At 40.9% G+C, this 15,715-nt stretch overlaps 1 protein-coding gene across 1 annotated transcript in view; it reads left to right on the top strand.

Moving 5' to 3' along the window:
• Nucleotides 1-15,715, top strand: part of MTA2 (metastasis associated 1 family member 2) — a 1,757,597-nt gene that overhangs the window by 1,651,437 nt on the left and 90,445 nt on the right. Inside the window, exon 20 of the mRNA XM_044075372.1 lies at nucleotides 2,313-2,458. Coding sequence (XP_043931307.1) covers nucleotides 2,313-2,458 — 146 coding nt within the window. The remainder of the gene's footprint in view (nucleotides 1-2,312; nucleotides 2,459-15,715) is intronic.

Here is a 15,715-nt window from a genome sequence, read left to right as displayed (position 1 = left end):
ATGAAATTTGTGGGCACAATATATGCAGAATATCCAAGAGGAGTGAGGTTTGAGATGACAGGAATTGACTGATTTATGTAATGTTGGACTTGACAGTATAAAGAAAGAAAAATTGCAATGTATAGTGTGTGTAAATGAATTTTTTTCTTATTAATGTATGTATGCTTATAGTTTAAGTGATATTTTAATAAAGTTTTTAAAAATTGAGGGGAAGCTAAGGGGTCTACTGCTAAGAAATATTGCCTAGTTAAATGGAAGATATTTTCTTTTTGGTGTTAGAAGAGGAAGCAATACTTATTTCTGTGGAAACGTCAATATTTCAAGAGATATATCTGAGCAGTTTAGAACAGGATTGACCTCTTCCTTGAGGTCAAATTACCTTTGACTGTCAGCCTGCTTTATCTATGGATCCGGATTTGACATCGTTGCCACCATTTAAGCATTTTCTAAAAGTGTTCTAGCAGTTGTAACCACCTAGAAAAAAATGAACCCACCATGGAACTGGACCTTTATCCTAAAAAATTGACACCAGCTGCTCTTTATCCCTTCAAATTACAGACTTAAAGGACATCATTTTTGGTACAGTCATATCAGCTAGGAGGATTTCAAAACTTAATGACCTGATGTGCAAGGAATTTTTTCTAGTCTTCACCAAAGAGTGAACTCCGAACAAGTACATCTTGTCTGCCAAAAGTGGCCAGAGAGAAGAGACAAAACCATTCTGCCCAGTTCCCTGTATTTTTCCTAATCCACAAAAGAGGTTGAAGTCTACAGTCATTGGATGTGCACAGAAAACTGAGGTATTACCTATACAACAATACCAAGGGCATAAGGAAAACTGAGCAGCTTTCTCTCTTCTGGCCATTAAGAAAGAGAGAACAGTCTCTAAACAACTTCAGGTGGCTGTCTCTTTGCATTACTTACCTATTCCACTCCTAGAAAGCCTCTGAAAAGGTATGTTAGGCCATTTATTTTATTAGAGTAGTGAGCATTCGGACCATCATAGAGGCTTCCAGTTAGTCATTGTTTCAAACTTTCTACAAGTGTTATTGACCGAACGTTACATCCAAAGACATAATAGGTTTATCCATAGCCATCCTGTAGGTACTCCTGCAGCCTGACTAGGTAACCCACAGTAATATGAAAGTTCTGGAAATCTTCTCAGACTTTGCAACTGCTGTAATGGTCTGAAAAAAAGAAGACACAGTACAATTATGTAGGAAGTGTGACATAATAGTAGATGCTTAGGTAGAATCATTGTTTAAATATAACCTTTCTTTAACCCTTCTGATATCCTCCTGGGGCATACTACAGATGAGGTGTGTTCCAGATCCCCTTCCCCAGTAGTCTTATAGGTTCATAAGTTCGTACTAGGCTAACTGCCCTTGCAAGCCATTTTAAGCCTAGCCAGTTATCCCTTGAGACTCGAACCCTGCACCTTGTGTTTGTAAGGCAAACCGCTTAACCATTAGGCCACCCTACTAACCTGCTGTCCTAAAGGATCTGTAGTTCTGGTCTGGGTATCTTTGGAGGAACCAATAATACACAGTTTTTTTTGTTGTTTGTTTTGTTTTTTATGTCTGGAAACTTCAGAAGCTGAATTGCAGGAAGACTTCTATCACTGCAAAGTCTGTCCAAGGACTTCCAGATTATTCCTTAGGCAGGAAAAGAGATGATTTGGGTAAATGTCACCTTTCATGCTGGGATTATGCTGACCTCCTAAATAGGTTTATGTCTGCTAAGTCAGCAAAAAGGGTGCAAAGCTATAGAGGTTGGGTCAGGCATCAAACCTTCTGCGGCAGAAGTACCAGTATTTATGATTTCTGAAACAGTGATCCTGTTCGAGCTGCCAATATTATGGCAAGTTCATCACACAGTTGTACTTTGTGTCTGGTTCAGCACTGGTTTTGGCTGTCCCTCAAAAAAGATAGGTGGTTCTTCTGGAAGCTGTTTCACAGGAAATCCAAGAAAAAGTGCAACATGTTCATTAGGTTAGAATAGCCCTTACATCTATGAAAAGTAGGTGGTGGCTGTTGATACAGGTAAGTTGTTCCATGTCATATTTTTTAAGAAATATATATGTAGATATACGCATTGTGTACATGTATATTTCATATATGATGGGAGATGTGTGTGTCTGATAGATGAGGAGTCTTGTAGAAATAAGCTTTCATGTTTATTGTGCCATAGTTTGAAACTTGTTAAAGTTGTTCCAGTCTGTAGTCTGTTACACTGTTGCATTTTTGGGATCAGTTTAAAACTGAGCTTCTTCAAAAGGCTAGTGGCTCATTGTTGCTCTCTGATTGGTGCAGGTTGCAGGAGGGCTCCCTTTTTCAGCCAATGGCAGGCCACTAGTTCCTGGAATGAGGTCCAGTACTCAGCCTCTTGTTAAACGTCAGAAATTGAACCCTGGAGATGCCCCTAACCCAGTCGTCTTTGTGGCTACAAAAGAAACCAGGTAAATGTTCAATAGGTTATGTCCACAGTGATTTAAGGGCAGAAAGAAGGTACCTGAGGGAAACCGTATGCAGTGTTTTATGCTTCTGTCCTGGGATTTAATGACCATCAGTGCTGTTTCTGTGAGGGACATTTTCTGCAAATAGCCTTCCTGTAGCAAATTGATAATCCCTGGTACGTTTATTTTGTAAAATCCTGTGGAAGACCTCTCTGTCTTTATTTTTTTTGTGTAGGTATTAAGTAGGCCATTTTTGAATTTTGTCAGTACCCTGTAATAGTATGACCTATAATTATGAAGGAAAAAGTCTTCTAGTATTCAAAGTCTAGCTAGAACCTGATTTTGTACCCTTTCCAGTACAGAGATTGTGTATTGGTTTATATCAAACATCTGTTTTACTGTTTCAGACCTCCTTTTAGCTGGCTTGAATTGGAGATTTTACAGGCCATCCCCTTTGATGGATCTGATTTATGTATTCCTTCCCTCCTCCCTAGGACCTTGCCTGGTGGCTACTCTGCCTTTACCTAATCTGCTCATTCGTTCCAGGGGAATGGAGTTGGGTATTCCTGGGATAGGTGGCAGCTGTACTGGCCCATTCATTCTTAACCAGGAATCCCTGTAAGTCCCCATTCTTAAGTGAGTGGTGAAAAGGAGTGGCTGAGAGGCAACCTGACCCCCCCCTTCCCTTCTGCAGCTCCTCTAAGCGGAAGATCAATACCTTCCAAGGGAAAGCATGCCTCTGCATGCTAGTTTTCCCTTTGCTACTTAGTGAGAATACATTGCAGTAGCACATGCCCAGCCAGCTTGGAACTTCAGTGGGCAAGCACCTATTTCTAGGTGTCACCCACGTGGCAGTCTAAGGCCACCTCCTCTTCCTAGAATGGGCAAGCCAGCAGTGGCAGCACACTCCCATCCTCCATAGGTAGCTCCTTCAGGCATCTGAGCCACTAGACAAACTAGGAGTCATCTGTGCTGTAGCCCGGGGGTTTATTCCACTGCACCAAAGAGTCAGCAAATACATTTCCATTTTTGAAACACCTTTATTAAAATCTTGCATGATAGACAATGTTATAGATGCATATACAGTAATAAGAAAAGGAAAAAAACATAGCAAACATTTTTCATTTTCATACATTATACAGGTTTTCATTTTAAGTTATTCACTCTATCATTATGCATATTACTGAATTCCTGACTTCCCTTAAATGTAATTCCTCCTGTTTAGCGTTATTCTTCATGTATTGCTTATGTAAATTCCATATATTTCTATGAAGTTTGCTTCTTCCCTTTTCTAAAAATACCACTTCTTTTTATCTACTCTATACTGTCTAGTACATCAGTTGAATTTGGTTTAGATTTTGATTTCCATTTTCTAGTAATTGTTTTTCAGTAGCCAGTAGCATTAAACTTAGTAATGCCTTACCATGTCTGATCAATTAAGGTCCTATATCCTAGCTAAAAAAAAAATTCCATGGTTACAGCCATTTGCTTCCCCTACATTCCTGACAAAGTACTCCGTGTGGAATTTTTAAAAATTGCCAGTTCATTACATTCCCAAAATAATTTTCTACTTGCCACCCTATCCCATCACTCTACCAAGCTGTGCTTTGTCATTCATCCATGACAGAAAAAGCAGTCTCTAACCCACAGCCGAAACATCTGCTTGGCCTCATTCCACACTACTACCTTTATCTCTCGTTATATGCTCCCAATACATTGGTTCCATTGCTAATGTTCACAAATAAATTCCACCCCTCCCCTTTGCCTGTGTTCTCTATCCCCTACTTGTAGTCATTCCTATTTGTAAAATCTCCTTTCTCCATTCCCTTGTTGGCTTGTTTCTTAGAATACCTTCTGCCGTTTTGTGAATGTAGTATTCTGTATAGTGGTTGTGGTGGTGGTTCTTGAGGGCCTGCATCCAAGCTCTTACTTTCACCTTATTTGAACTCTTCTGGCCTATTTCATCATAATTCCTTTCTACTTTGATTTATAGCCATTTGTTTGTGTTATGTTAGAGCCTTAATTGCATACCTGTAAAGTATAAATCAGGTAATCCTAAATCACCTTGTTCTATGAGGACAATTAGCTTATCCCATTTAAATCTTTCCCTCCCAAATAAATTCCTTCAGTTCTTTATTACAGTCCACAACAACTGCTCTGGTTTATAAAAATATGCATGACCTGTGTATAAAATTATAAGGGCTTAGAAACATTTTCACAGCTTTTGTATATTATGTATACATATCTGTATTCAAGCTTCTGGATTTCAACTTTTATATTATTTTTTTAGACTTCCTATATATCCTTAACTGCCATAATGGAATCCTTTTTAATCCATACACCTAAATATTTCTTCTTATGTCCCATTAAATATGGATATTGCAGAACCAAGTCATATGTTGGTACACAGTTTAACGCTATAGCATTTATTTATATCCTGAAATGGTCTGAAACCGTCTGAGAATGTTCCACAACATCAAATTGTTTTTGGACTTGTCAAGTACGAAGCAAGTAAATGTGCTCGTTCTTGATTTACCATGACAATTGCAATTTGTCAAGTACAAAACAGTATCTGCGAATGAATGTAATGTTTCTTGATTTACCATGGCAATTACAGCAGTCTGTTAACCAGCACTCCCAAGCAACCAGCAATTTTGATAGGCTTGTATGTCAGTATATGAGCCAATCAAAAATCACAAAGTAGAGCCACTTCTACTTAATGTGGAACATCTCACTATTCCACATGCATTGAAAAGTGGCTGCACTTTGCAATTTCTGATTGGTTCGTATACTCAATTACAAGTCAATCAAAAATCCCAAAGCGGCTCTCAAGTAACCAGAAGGTATACTTATCTGGCATATGCCAATCCCCACGGGTGACGGTTAAGTGCGACTTTTCTGTATATGCTTGATTTTACAAGTCCTTTATTTTCTTTGCCAGTGATTCTAGTCACCCCTATTTCCTCTCCTCAAAAATCATCTTGTCTTAGAGGAACCCTTCCACCTTAATTCCTGCCTCCTACCCTTCATCATTATTATTCTGTCAAGGAGTGCAAATTCTGCGATTGCCCTAATCATAAAATCCCTATTTGACTATTTGAAATGCCTTCTGTGCATCAAGATCCACCAACAGTAGTGGTATTTTCTTCACTCTGCTTCTCTCCGGATCATGTTTTGTTAATGTTGTCAAATGTTTGCTTCCCTTCCACAAAACCACACTCTTCCATATCTATGGAGTTTGGCAGCACTGTTGCCATTCTCTTAGCTGGTATAGACATAAGCACATTATAATCATGATTTAAAATTGAAATGCCTCTATGTGAAGCTGGATATAAAAATATATTTTTGCATTTTGATGTGTGTTTACTAAACAGTCATACGTATTTGTAAAGTTAATTTTTATGTATGTTTTTATATATGTATAAATAGAAGCTGTGTATTAATGTACTTGAGTATTTATTTAAATGTAATATTTTTATTTTCATCAAAGGTTGATTTGTGTTAATATTACCTATATATTAACATGTTATATTCTGTGTATTGTTTCCCATATGCTCAGAAGTTATATCTTGTGTCTTGAAAGTTTTTTTGTGTAATATTATTTTAATGAACTTAGTGGGAAGCTCTCCTTATTTTTTAAGTGCTTTCAGTGACCTTAAGGAAGTTATATAAACCTGTTTTTCCTGTTCTGTTGAAGTCATCCGTGGTATATATGACAAAATATGTAGTGGATATTACATTAGTTAGTGGCAATTGGTCTGTTTAGGACTGTGTGCCTCTGAATTACAGTTGTTTTTCTCTTAAATGTTAATCATTCCCACTGCTGCAGTAACCTTTAGGCTAAATGGGTTGTGGTGAATTGCCCTAGACAAAACTGACTTGCATCCAAAAACTCTAGCTGCTTCCCAAACTTTCACTGTGACTGCTGATTGGACAGCCCTGTGGAGGGAAAGTCAGCAATCAACAGTGTAAAATCTTCAGTACTTTCTTGCCAGTTCATAAAAAAGCAGCTCAAAGGCTTCACAAGAGCAGTGGCAGGCATTTAGCTCCTTTCTGGCAGATAAAGACCCCTAAGGGGAACTATTCCACACAGAAAATATTTATTTTTCACGTGTTTCATATAGATATATATATATATATATATATATATATATATATATATATATATATATATATATATATATATTTAAAAATGCATTTTCCAGCAAAACTTCAACTGCTGTCCGTTTCCTGTTGGGGTCCACTTTTTTTTTTAGCTTTGTCTAGTGTGTGTGGCTTATTGAATGTAAAACTGTATTGCTTATGCAAACTTTTTTTTTAATAAATGGTTACTTGTGACATAGTGTTTTATTTGGTAAAGGATGACAGCAGAGCATGTAGTGGTAATGTTCAGGCTGTGACAACTTGCTTGCAGTTTATTTCTGTCAGATGAGTTTTAGTTCTAAGGAATTTCTGGCATGATTTTAGCATACTACTTATGCATTACAAGGCTGTAGTATTTTTTTTTCACTTTTTGACAAATGTTAATTTTACTTCTAACAGATTTCAGAGAGAATTTCATTGTACTACTTGTGTAATTATAGGGTATATAGTGTTTATGCTTCTCTGTGACAACTTGCCTACCATTTCTTTCTGTCAGACTATATTTAATTATAATGGCTATCGGACAGGATTTTAGTGTACTGCTTGTGCATGACTTTGTTTTTAGAGACTTGGTACAAAGGGGCAAGTGTGCTGCTTATCCATACTTTTGACAGCGTACCTTCCAGCAGACTCTTTCCAGCGATCCTGCCCACATCTGATGCATCCTTCCAGCAGACTCTTTCCAGTGAATCCTACCCACATCTGATGCATCCTCCTTGGGCACAGTATGTATACTTACCTCTGCATTCCTGGTCTGAAATCCGCAGTTTCCTAGAATGTAAAATTACTTATCTGGGAGCCCTTGTCAATTACGCAGGTTCAGTTTGCACCTCAGCCAGTAATGGATGAGCCTGCAGTGGCTTTTGGTTGTTCCACAGACCCTTCTGGCATCCTCTGATGTAGTCCTTTTGTCCACCACATTCCGGGGAGCAGTCACATCCTTTGTAGCTGTGACCTGAGACCAGGCATGGGAGAACCGTTTTTCTGGGACATGGAGTTTCACAGGGAGATGTTGCTGAATGCGTCTGGGGAAGAGACCATTTGATGGGGCACAAATTCCTCTCCTAGTCTGAAACACCAGGTATTAATTGTTTAACATTATTTACCTGAAGACAGTGTCTCAATCTTCAGTCCCCATACAAGTAGATAAGTTACTGATATCATGCACTGCTTTCCCTATGGACTTAGGAAGGTTTGGGATAGATTGGCTGTGAGTATTTTCTGATTCTTCCACAGTAGCGTATAGAATTCTTTTCTATCAGTTCTATATGTGGAAATTTGCCTTTTTTGCATACAGTTCTGAGTGATTTTATTTACCATTCCTTCTCTTGTAGAGAATAATTGTCTTGGTCTTTTGACATGTCTCTAGGATCTTAACCATGCCTTACACCTATATATAATTGTGCAGATACTTTGTCTTTGTTCTCTGCTTTTGCTACTGTATGAGGTGGTTTACCTGGGTACAAATTCAGTAGTTTTCTGTTAAAAAGTTTGAACTCAGCTTTAAAAAAAAAAAGGTTTTATTTTGGCCCATCTGCTACTCAGGTTCGCCAACAATTGGATGACATAGGGAAATTTAGTTTAGGGAGTTTCAGCCCCTCCCGCTTTTAAGTCTTTCATGTCCTCTTTTATTCTTAAAAAAACAGAGATGGCGGGAAGAGAATAGCAACTGGAACCTGTCCAGTAAAAGGGTACAGTATTCAATCTCAGTATGGCTATGCTGTCTTATCCCCCACCTCTTGCTTTAATATCTTAAAACCCATCCATATAACTGGCTTTCATTTCCTTGGATAGCAAACTGACAGATTCATTTCTATTAAATGTAGTTCAGAAGGGATATAGTTGGCACTGGATACAAATGCTCCTTTCAGTATGTCCCCTCCCTCTAAGCAGACAGAATTTTTTTCCTAAGGTTTTTCATCTTTGCTAACCCTAGGAGTCCTAAAATCAGTGCTGTTTATTCCGTGGGCAAAGGCTTCTGTTCTAAACTGCTTCTGTTACCAAAGGAGGAGGCTACTTTGGATACCTGTTTTAAATATTTATTTATTTTACATTTGATTACTGGGAAAGTCTGACTGGACACACGTCCTTTTTCAGCAGAGGCCCGGGGAGAAAGCCTCCACATAGTACATACAATTTAACGACATTATTTAGATTTGACAATACACTATGATGCAAATACAAGATAAACATTGGTTCATAGGCTAGTGCTAGGCTAATTGCCCATGTTGGGCCATTTTAAGCCTAGCCAATTACCCACATGAGACTCAAACCATGCACTTTGTGTCTGTAAGGTAAATAACTCGAACATTATGCCAACCTAAATTGTCAAAACTGGCAGTGGTGGGATTCAAACCACGCATCCAGAGAGACTGTTTCAGTGTCTCTGCTTTACCCTTTGAGTTGTTTGTTGCTTCAGCTGTGTTTGCAAAGTTTTTATCAACAACCTTAACTTGTAGCCGGATGACTGGAAATTATTTGGATGACTAGCTTCTATCTTTGCTCAATCTGTTTCCAGATGTAAAGAGCCCTTCACATGGATTTTAACTGTTCTGTGCAATCTGGGATTCCAGATAAACATTCAGTAATCCAACCTGACCATTTCACTCTAGTTTCTCTCTCAGTCTTGCATCCACACCAAAAGTTTTTGATGTAGGAGAAAGTGGAGTTTATTTGGACACATTTCTGGGCTGCTTGAATTGGTCTCTGACATCAGCCAGAGTTTCTCAAGATTCTGGGGTTCACAGCTCCAGTTTGATTCCTCTTACTGGCTTGCACATGAGAAAATTTCTATGGTAGCTATTAAAAAATAAAAAAAAAAAAAGTATGGGCCCAACGCTTGCATCCTTCAGATACGTATCATGGGCTTTGTTTTAGTGGAACTGCACTACTGGGACTACAGATTAAAACAAAGTGTACTCTCCCTTTTCTACCAAACATTAGCGGACCGGAGTTCCGCTGTGGTGACCCCTAACCGGGATAAGCCGAAAGACGCAACAACAACAACTCTCCCTTTTCTCCTCAACCTCCCAAGTTGATCTGTATCTCCACACACCTTGTGGAGGGCAGTTCCTTTGAGGGTTAAGGTGCAAGGCTTGTGGTACTTATCAGACCAAAGCACATTATTTTTAAAGAGAAAAGCTGTGATACATGCCTTTTAATCCCCATTATCTATGGTCTCTGGATGAGTTATGATTGCACACAACACCACAGTGAATGTAGTATGTAAACATACTAGGGGGCACAAGGGTCATACCTTCTACACAGGCTGACAATGATCGCTTGGTTGGTAGCTCTTTGTTTTTGAACCTTCCAAATATACTGCCTTCCTTCAGAGTAAAACACAGTGCCAGAAAAACTGGGGGGGGGGGGGGTCTGCTGCATATTGATCCTGTTCTAAGGAATACCTGGTGTATATCTGTTGTCATATTTTCAAAACAGACAATTTTATGCATTTTTTTCATTCCCTTGCAGAGGAATGTCTCTGTATTTCCACCCTTCCGCTGATAATATACAGGGCGATTCTGATAAGCCAGAGGACTCTCACAAAAAATATTTGTGGTGGCCCCTTTTGGCCCAGACAGTATTGTTCCTCTCTTAATGAATTGGTCAAGGGCTATAACCACAAGTTTCCTGTCTGTCTGGATCTGCTCAGATTGGGGGGTGATGTGATGCATCTAAAATGTCTTAAATTATCTGCCTGCACTCTGATACCTTTTAGTTGCCTCCTTTTTAAGTGGACTTTCAGCAAGTGCTTAAGGAGGCAAGAAATCCTGCTACTAGAAAATTTTATCTTAATATATGGAAGATTTTTTATTTGTTGCGTACCCAATAACCAGAGCCCTAAATGGGATTGTAGCAGTGGTGCTCAAATGTTTGAGAGAGTTATTCGCCTCTGACCTTTGTACTGCTTTGTCAAGGTACATCTTGTGGCCACTTCAGTATATCTGCCCATGGATCCTTCTCTCCTCAGTGTTTTCATAACAAAACAGTTCTGATAGGCTAGTTTTGAGATCAGCTTTTAAACAAGTTGCTTCTTTTTTAGGGTCTTAACTTTTTGCTGGAAAAGTTAACAAGAAATCCCATATTATTGCGCAAGGTTATTTCGGAGTTCTTTGAATTAGACCATCAATCTCCCATTGTTATGTTATAATTAGAACCATGGAGAAAATATTATGCATACTCGAAATATAGCCAGTTCAGGCAAAGTCTTGGTAGGGTAGCCAGGCCATAACTGTCTACAGACCTCTATCTTCACAATGTGAGGACAACAAAAAATTCCTAAATAAGCTGAATGTCTACTTCAGCAGATTCGAGGAAGAGAACAGAACAACCGTAAAGAAAATGCCCATTAGCCATAATGAGAAGATGGTAACCCTCAACCTAGCTGATGTCCAGAGGACACTGCGCAGAGTTAACCTGAGAAAAGCAGCTGGGCTTTGACAACATCTTGGGGGGAGCGCTTAGGGACTGCAGAGTCCAACTAACAAATGTCCTCATGGATATCTTCAGCAACTCTGAGTCAGCAAATGGTTCCAAAATTCTTCAATGACACAATCATTCCATTACCAAAGACGTCTCCACCATTTTGCCTAAATGACTACTGTCCTGCAGCCCTCACTTCCATAGTGAAGAAATGCTTTGAAAGGCTGGTCAAGAACGACATAACATCTAGGCTGCCTACTAATCTTGGCCATCTCCAGTTTGCTTACTGAGCAAACCGCTCTACGGCAGATGCCATCTCTCTAGCACTCCATCTATCACTGGAACACCTTGAGAAAAAAAACACCTACACGAGGGTACTGTTCATCAGTTTCAGCTCTGCTTTTAACACGGTCATTCCTCTTCATCTGGCAGTGAAGCTTCTCCAACTAGGCGTCAAGACTCCACTTTGTAACTGGATTCTTGACTTTCTCACAGACGGACCTCAAAGTGTGCACAGGAAATAACTCCTCAGCATTACTCAACACTGGAGTCCCACAAGGATGTGTACCAAGCCCCTTGCTGTTCCCCCTGTTAACACATGATTGTACAACCAGGTACAATACAAACCACATCATCAAGTTTGCTGATGATACAATGGTGGTGGGCCTCATCAGTAACGAAATGGCGTATAGAGATGAAGTAGAACTGATTTATCTGGTGTGGAAATAACTTAGCACTAAATGTGAACAAGACAAAAGAGAGAATTGTGGACTACAGGAAAAATCACAAGAAATATTCTCCCCTCACCATCAGTGTGGAAAGTGAGAAGCACAAAGTTTCTAGAAGTGCACATTGAGGAGGGCTTGTTATTGGAACACCAATACAAATGTCATATTCAAGAAAGCGCACCAGAGATTCACTCTCCTCAGCCTTCTCAAAAAGTGCAATCTCACATAGACAGTTCTCACTACCTTCTACAAAGATACTATAGAAAGCATATTGATGAATAACCTTGTAGTATGGTATGTAAACTGTTCTACCTTTGAGTGCATATCCCTCCAGAGAGTGGTGAAGGCAACCAAGAGGATCATCAAGACCACCTTACCACCTATCCACAACTTGTACTTCTCCAGATGTCTCAGCAGGGCCAGAGGAATAATTAGACTGCATTCACCTTGCTTACAGACTGTTCCTGCCTCTATCATGTGGAAAGCGCTTACGAAGCATATGTTGCAGAACTACGAGATTCAGGAACGGCTTCTTCCCTAATGTTATCAGGGTGCTGAACTCTAGTAACAACTATGCTCCATGATGACCATCTGGGTCAGTGAAAACTGTAGAAGCTTGTCTCAAATTCTGCATTAACCAGGTTATCATTCTCATCTAATACTTGGTGCAATATTCACCATGACTGTTAACTTATAGGCCATCTAGGGCAGTAGCATTGCAGTAAAATATCTCTTCTTTCAGTGCAATACATCTTGCAAATTCATAAGTTAACCATAGTGCAATACTCTTAAGGTCCTTAGTACAGTAATCTAATTATGTCCTATCCTCATGTTGCAGTATTCCAAACCCTTGGACTTTCCTCTCTTGCTACCCGAACTTCCGGCCAGTATACAAAAGCTTCTAGTCACTGCAGAGTACGTGGGACATCTGATGTTGGATTAAGGGAGCATGGGCTATAAAAGTGACCTCTACACATACCAAACCTCAGAACTTCTCTTCTACTGGTCAGACATCAGCTGTTCATGACATTCAGGCATCTGATCGTCTTTTCTAAGATAAGTACCCTGTTAGGGACCTTTGTTTGTTCTTTTAGGTCACTGCATGTCTGTGTGGGTTTATGTCATCAAGGGAAGGGAAAGTGTAGTTACAGTTGTCTGATCCCCCATAAGGATGGCCATGAGATTTGTCTTTTCTGTTTATGGCTTACACATTACCACAAGTCCATTTTGATTTGTTAGGCCTTCATCCCTAAAACCTTATGCAGCCATCTGCACGCCCTGAATATTTCTCTTGAAAATCAGTGCCTTAAACGCTCAACTTGAACTGTGGAGGGGCCGTTCAGTCAGCCCGTCAGGCCACCTGAGAAAAAGGACAAAATCTGTAGAATCCGTTACTGCACCTCTTCCACCCAACGTCCCTCCTGTGACCGATGGTCTGGAGGAACATTCGGTCACCGCAGGCAAGGGTATAACAGGTACCATTGGGGAAGCCGCAGATCCCAGAGTGGAAGGCTTGTCCTCAGTTAATGCAGACATTGGCTTCTGATGGTATAGGCTAACCTCTGCTAGTGCCGGCCAGACGTGTCCTTTCACTTCCTCTGACATTACTGTACCTAGGCCAACTTTGGACCTTATGCCCTCTAAGCCTTCTCTGAAAAAGTGCAAAACAAAACATGTCTCTCTGCCTGTAGAGGTACAGCCAGACTGGCAGGCCTTTTCTCAGAGCCTTTTTGGCTCTAAGGCCTGCTTACACCTTCACCCTCCCCAGTGGCTCCCCCTGTAATTAGCCCTAGGCTTCAGGCTCCAGATTTTTCTCAACCTGAAGCTGAGGATTCCTCTGACTCCTCTTCAGAGGAATCCTTCTCCTACGTCTCCCAGTTACCATCCCCCTTGGATTATCCTTCCACAGAGGAAGATTCTGGTGAGACAGATTCTCCAAGTGAGGATCGCACTGTTGGGGAGACCATTTCCAAAATGAGGGAGTACTTTACGTGGGATTCCACTGAGATGTCTGAAGTTCAGAAAAGATGCTATGAACTTCTCCAAATGGACTCCTCTGCTCCTTCAGCTATACCTCCAGTCTTGCCAGCATTTTTGGATGCCTTTAATGCAGCTTCTGTGAATCCTGATTCACAGCCCCCTGCCTCTCGAAGGCACGACAGGTTCTACAATGTCCGTGAGGGGGCCAGGTTTCTTATTAAATGCTCTGTAGCAGATCCTGGCACTATCACTTTCTGCTGTTAAACCCTCAAAACTGCTTCCGTCCACCTCAGTCCTCCCTACAGACAAATTCAGCAATGCCATTGAAGCACCTTGGAAAAAAAGGTTTATACCTCAGCTACCCTGGCATTCAGGGCAGTAAACTATCAAACTCATATGTCAAAATATGCCCTACCCCTTTTAGGACAAGCACTTCTGACTGAGATCACAGATACTCCTGCCAAGGCACAGATATCCAGCCTCTTATCCTTATCAGGTCACTAGACATTCCATTAGGTGCAGCTGTGATACAGCGGAAGCTTCTGCCAAATGTACTGCATCTGCCTCAATCCTGAGAAGGTATTCCTTGCTAATGTTACAGCCCTTACCTGATGACATTAGGGCAAAGCTATTGAGTGTGCCTCTGGATAATTTTGCCCTCTTTGGGACAAAGATGGCTGAGTTGTTCAAAACTCTGCAACAGAAGGAGAAGGAGCTACAAGCTTTGAAGCACCTGTTTGTTTCTTCTAGCCCCAAATACCACAGGAATTACGCCTCTAAAACTCAATTTGTAAGGAAACATTCTAGCCCTCCACCCCTTTCCAGGAGCAGAAAGAACACCAGGAAGCAACAAACCTCTTCCAGGCCTGCACAGCCTCCAGCCCAGAAGGCTCAGTTTTAGGAAAGTACAGGTGGTCTGTGACTACCTGCCATTACTGAACAAACCTGTCAACCATTCCTCTTTCCCTAAGACTCTCTCACTGTCCACCTGTTTGGAAAAAACATCACCTCAGGCAGGTGGGTCGTATCCATCATAGGAAAAGGTTATTTTATGACCTGGGTCACAACTCCTTCCTTGAGGGGCATTCCACAGCCACCCAAAGAACAGCTCCCCCTTCTTCAACCGGTCCATCTTATGGACCAGGGTACAATTCAGTTGGTCCCTATTACAGAAAAGGGAAAAGGTTTCTATTCAAGACTTTCTAGTCCCAAGAATAGATAGTCACTGGAGACCAGTCCTAGACCTATCCCATCGCAATCTTTTCCTGCAAGTGCCTTATTTTCAAATGCTCACTCTGCAGACCCTCTTCCCCTTGATTTTCTCTCAGGGATTCCTAGCCACATTAGATATCGAGGATGCCTACCTGCACATACCCATAAGGCCCGATTACAGGAGATTTCTACGCTTCTCTGTGGGCTCCTCACACTTTCAGTTCTCTGCCTTGCCCTTTGTTCTTTGTACAGCACCAAGGGTCTTCAGGTGCCTGGCACCAGTGACTGCCTTCTGCAGGACTCAAGGGATACAAATTTCCCCTTACCTAGATGACCTACTGATCCAGGCAGACTGTTCAAAATCCCTGCAACACCATCTACAAACAGTAGTACCAGTCCTGGAAGCACTGGGTTTCAAGATAAACTACCCCAAGTCCAACCTGAGCCCCTCTCAGGACCAAATATTCCTGGGGTGCAGGATAAGGATGGATGTCATGAGCCCCTTTATGCCACCTCAAAAGGAAGAATACTTAAGGCAGTACCTTCTCTCTGTCCAAGTCACAGCCTTGACTGTTAGGCAGTGCCTCAGACTCCTGGGTCATATGGCATCGACTGTCCCCCATGCTGTCATTGGCAAGGCTCCACATGAGGATGCTACAGTGGTACCTAAGGTACAGCACTTTCACTCCTTAGAGTACAAAATTCCCTTCCTTCCTTGTCTCAGGAACGAGTTTTTCTGGTGAGTGACCTTCAACCCAGGACTCTCATTACA

Source organism: Protopterus annectens, chromosome 6.part1 (genome assembly GCF_019279795.1).
Source record: "Protopterus annectens isolate FY-2018-M chromosome 6.part1, PAN1.0, whole genome shotgun sequence".
In the NCBI taxonomy this organism is placed as follows: Eukaryota; Metazoa; Chordata; order Ceratodontiformes; family Protopteridae; genus Protopterus; species Protopterus annectens.
Note: the sequence above shows the minus strand (reverse complement) of the source record. Positions and strands in the feature narration are given on the sequence as shown.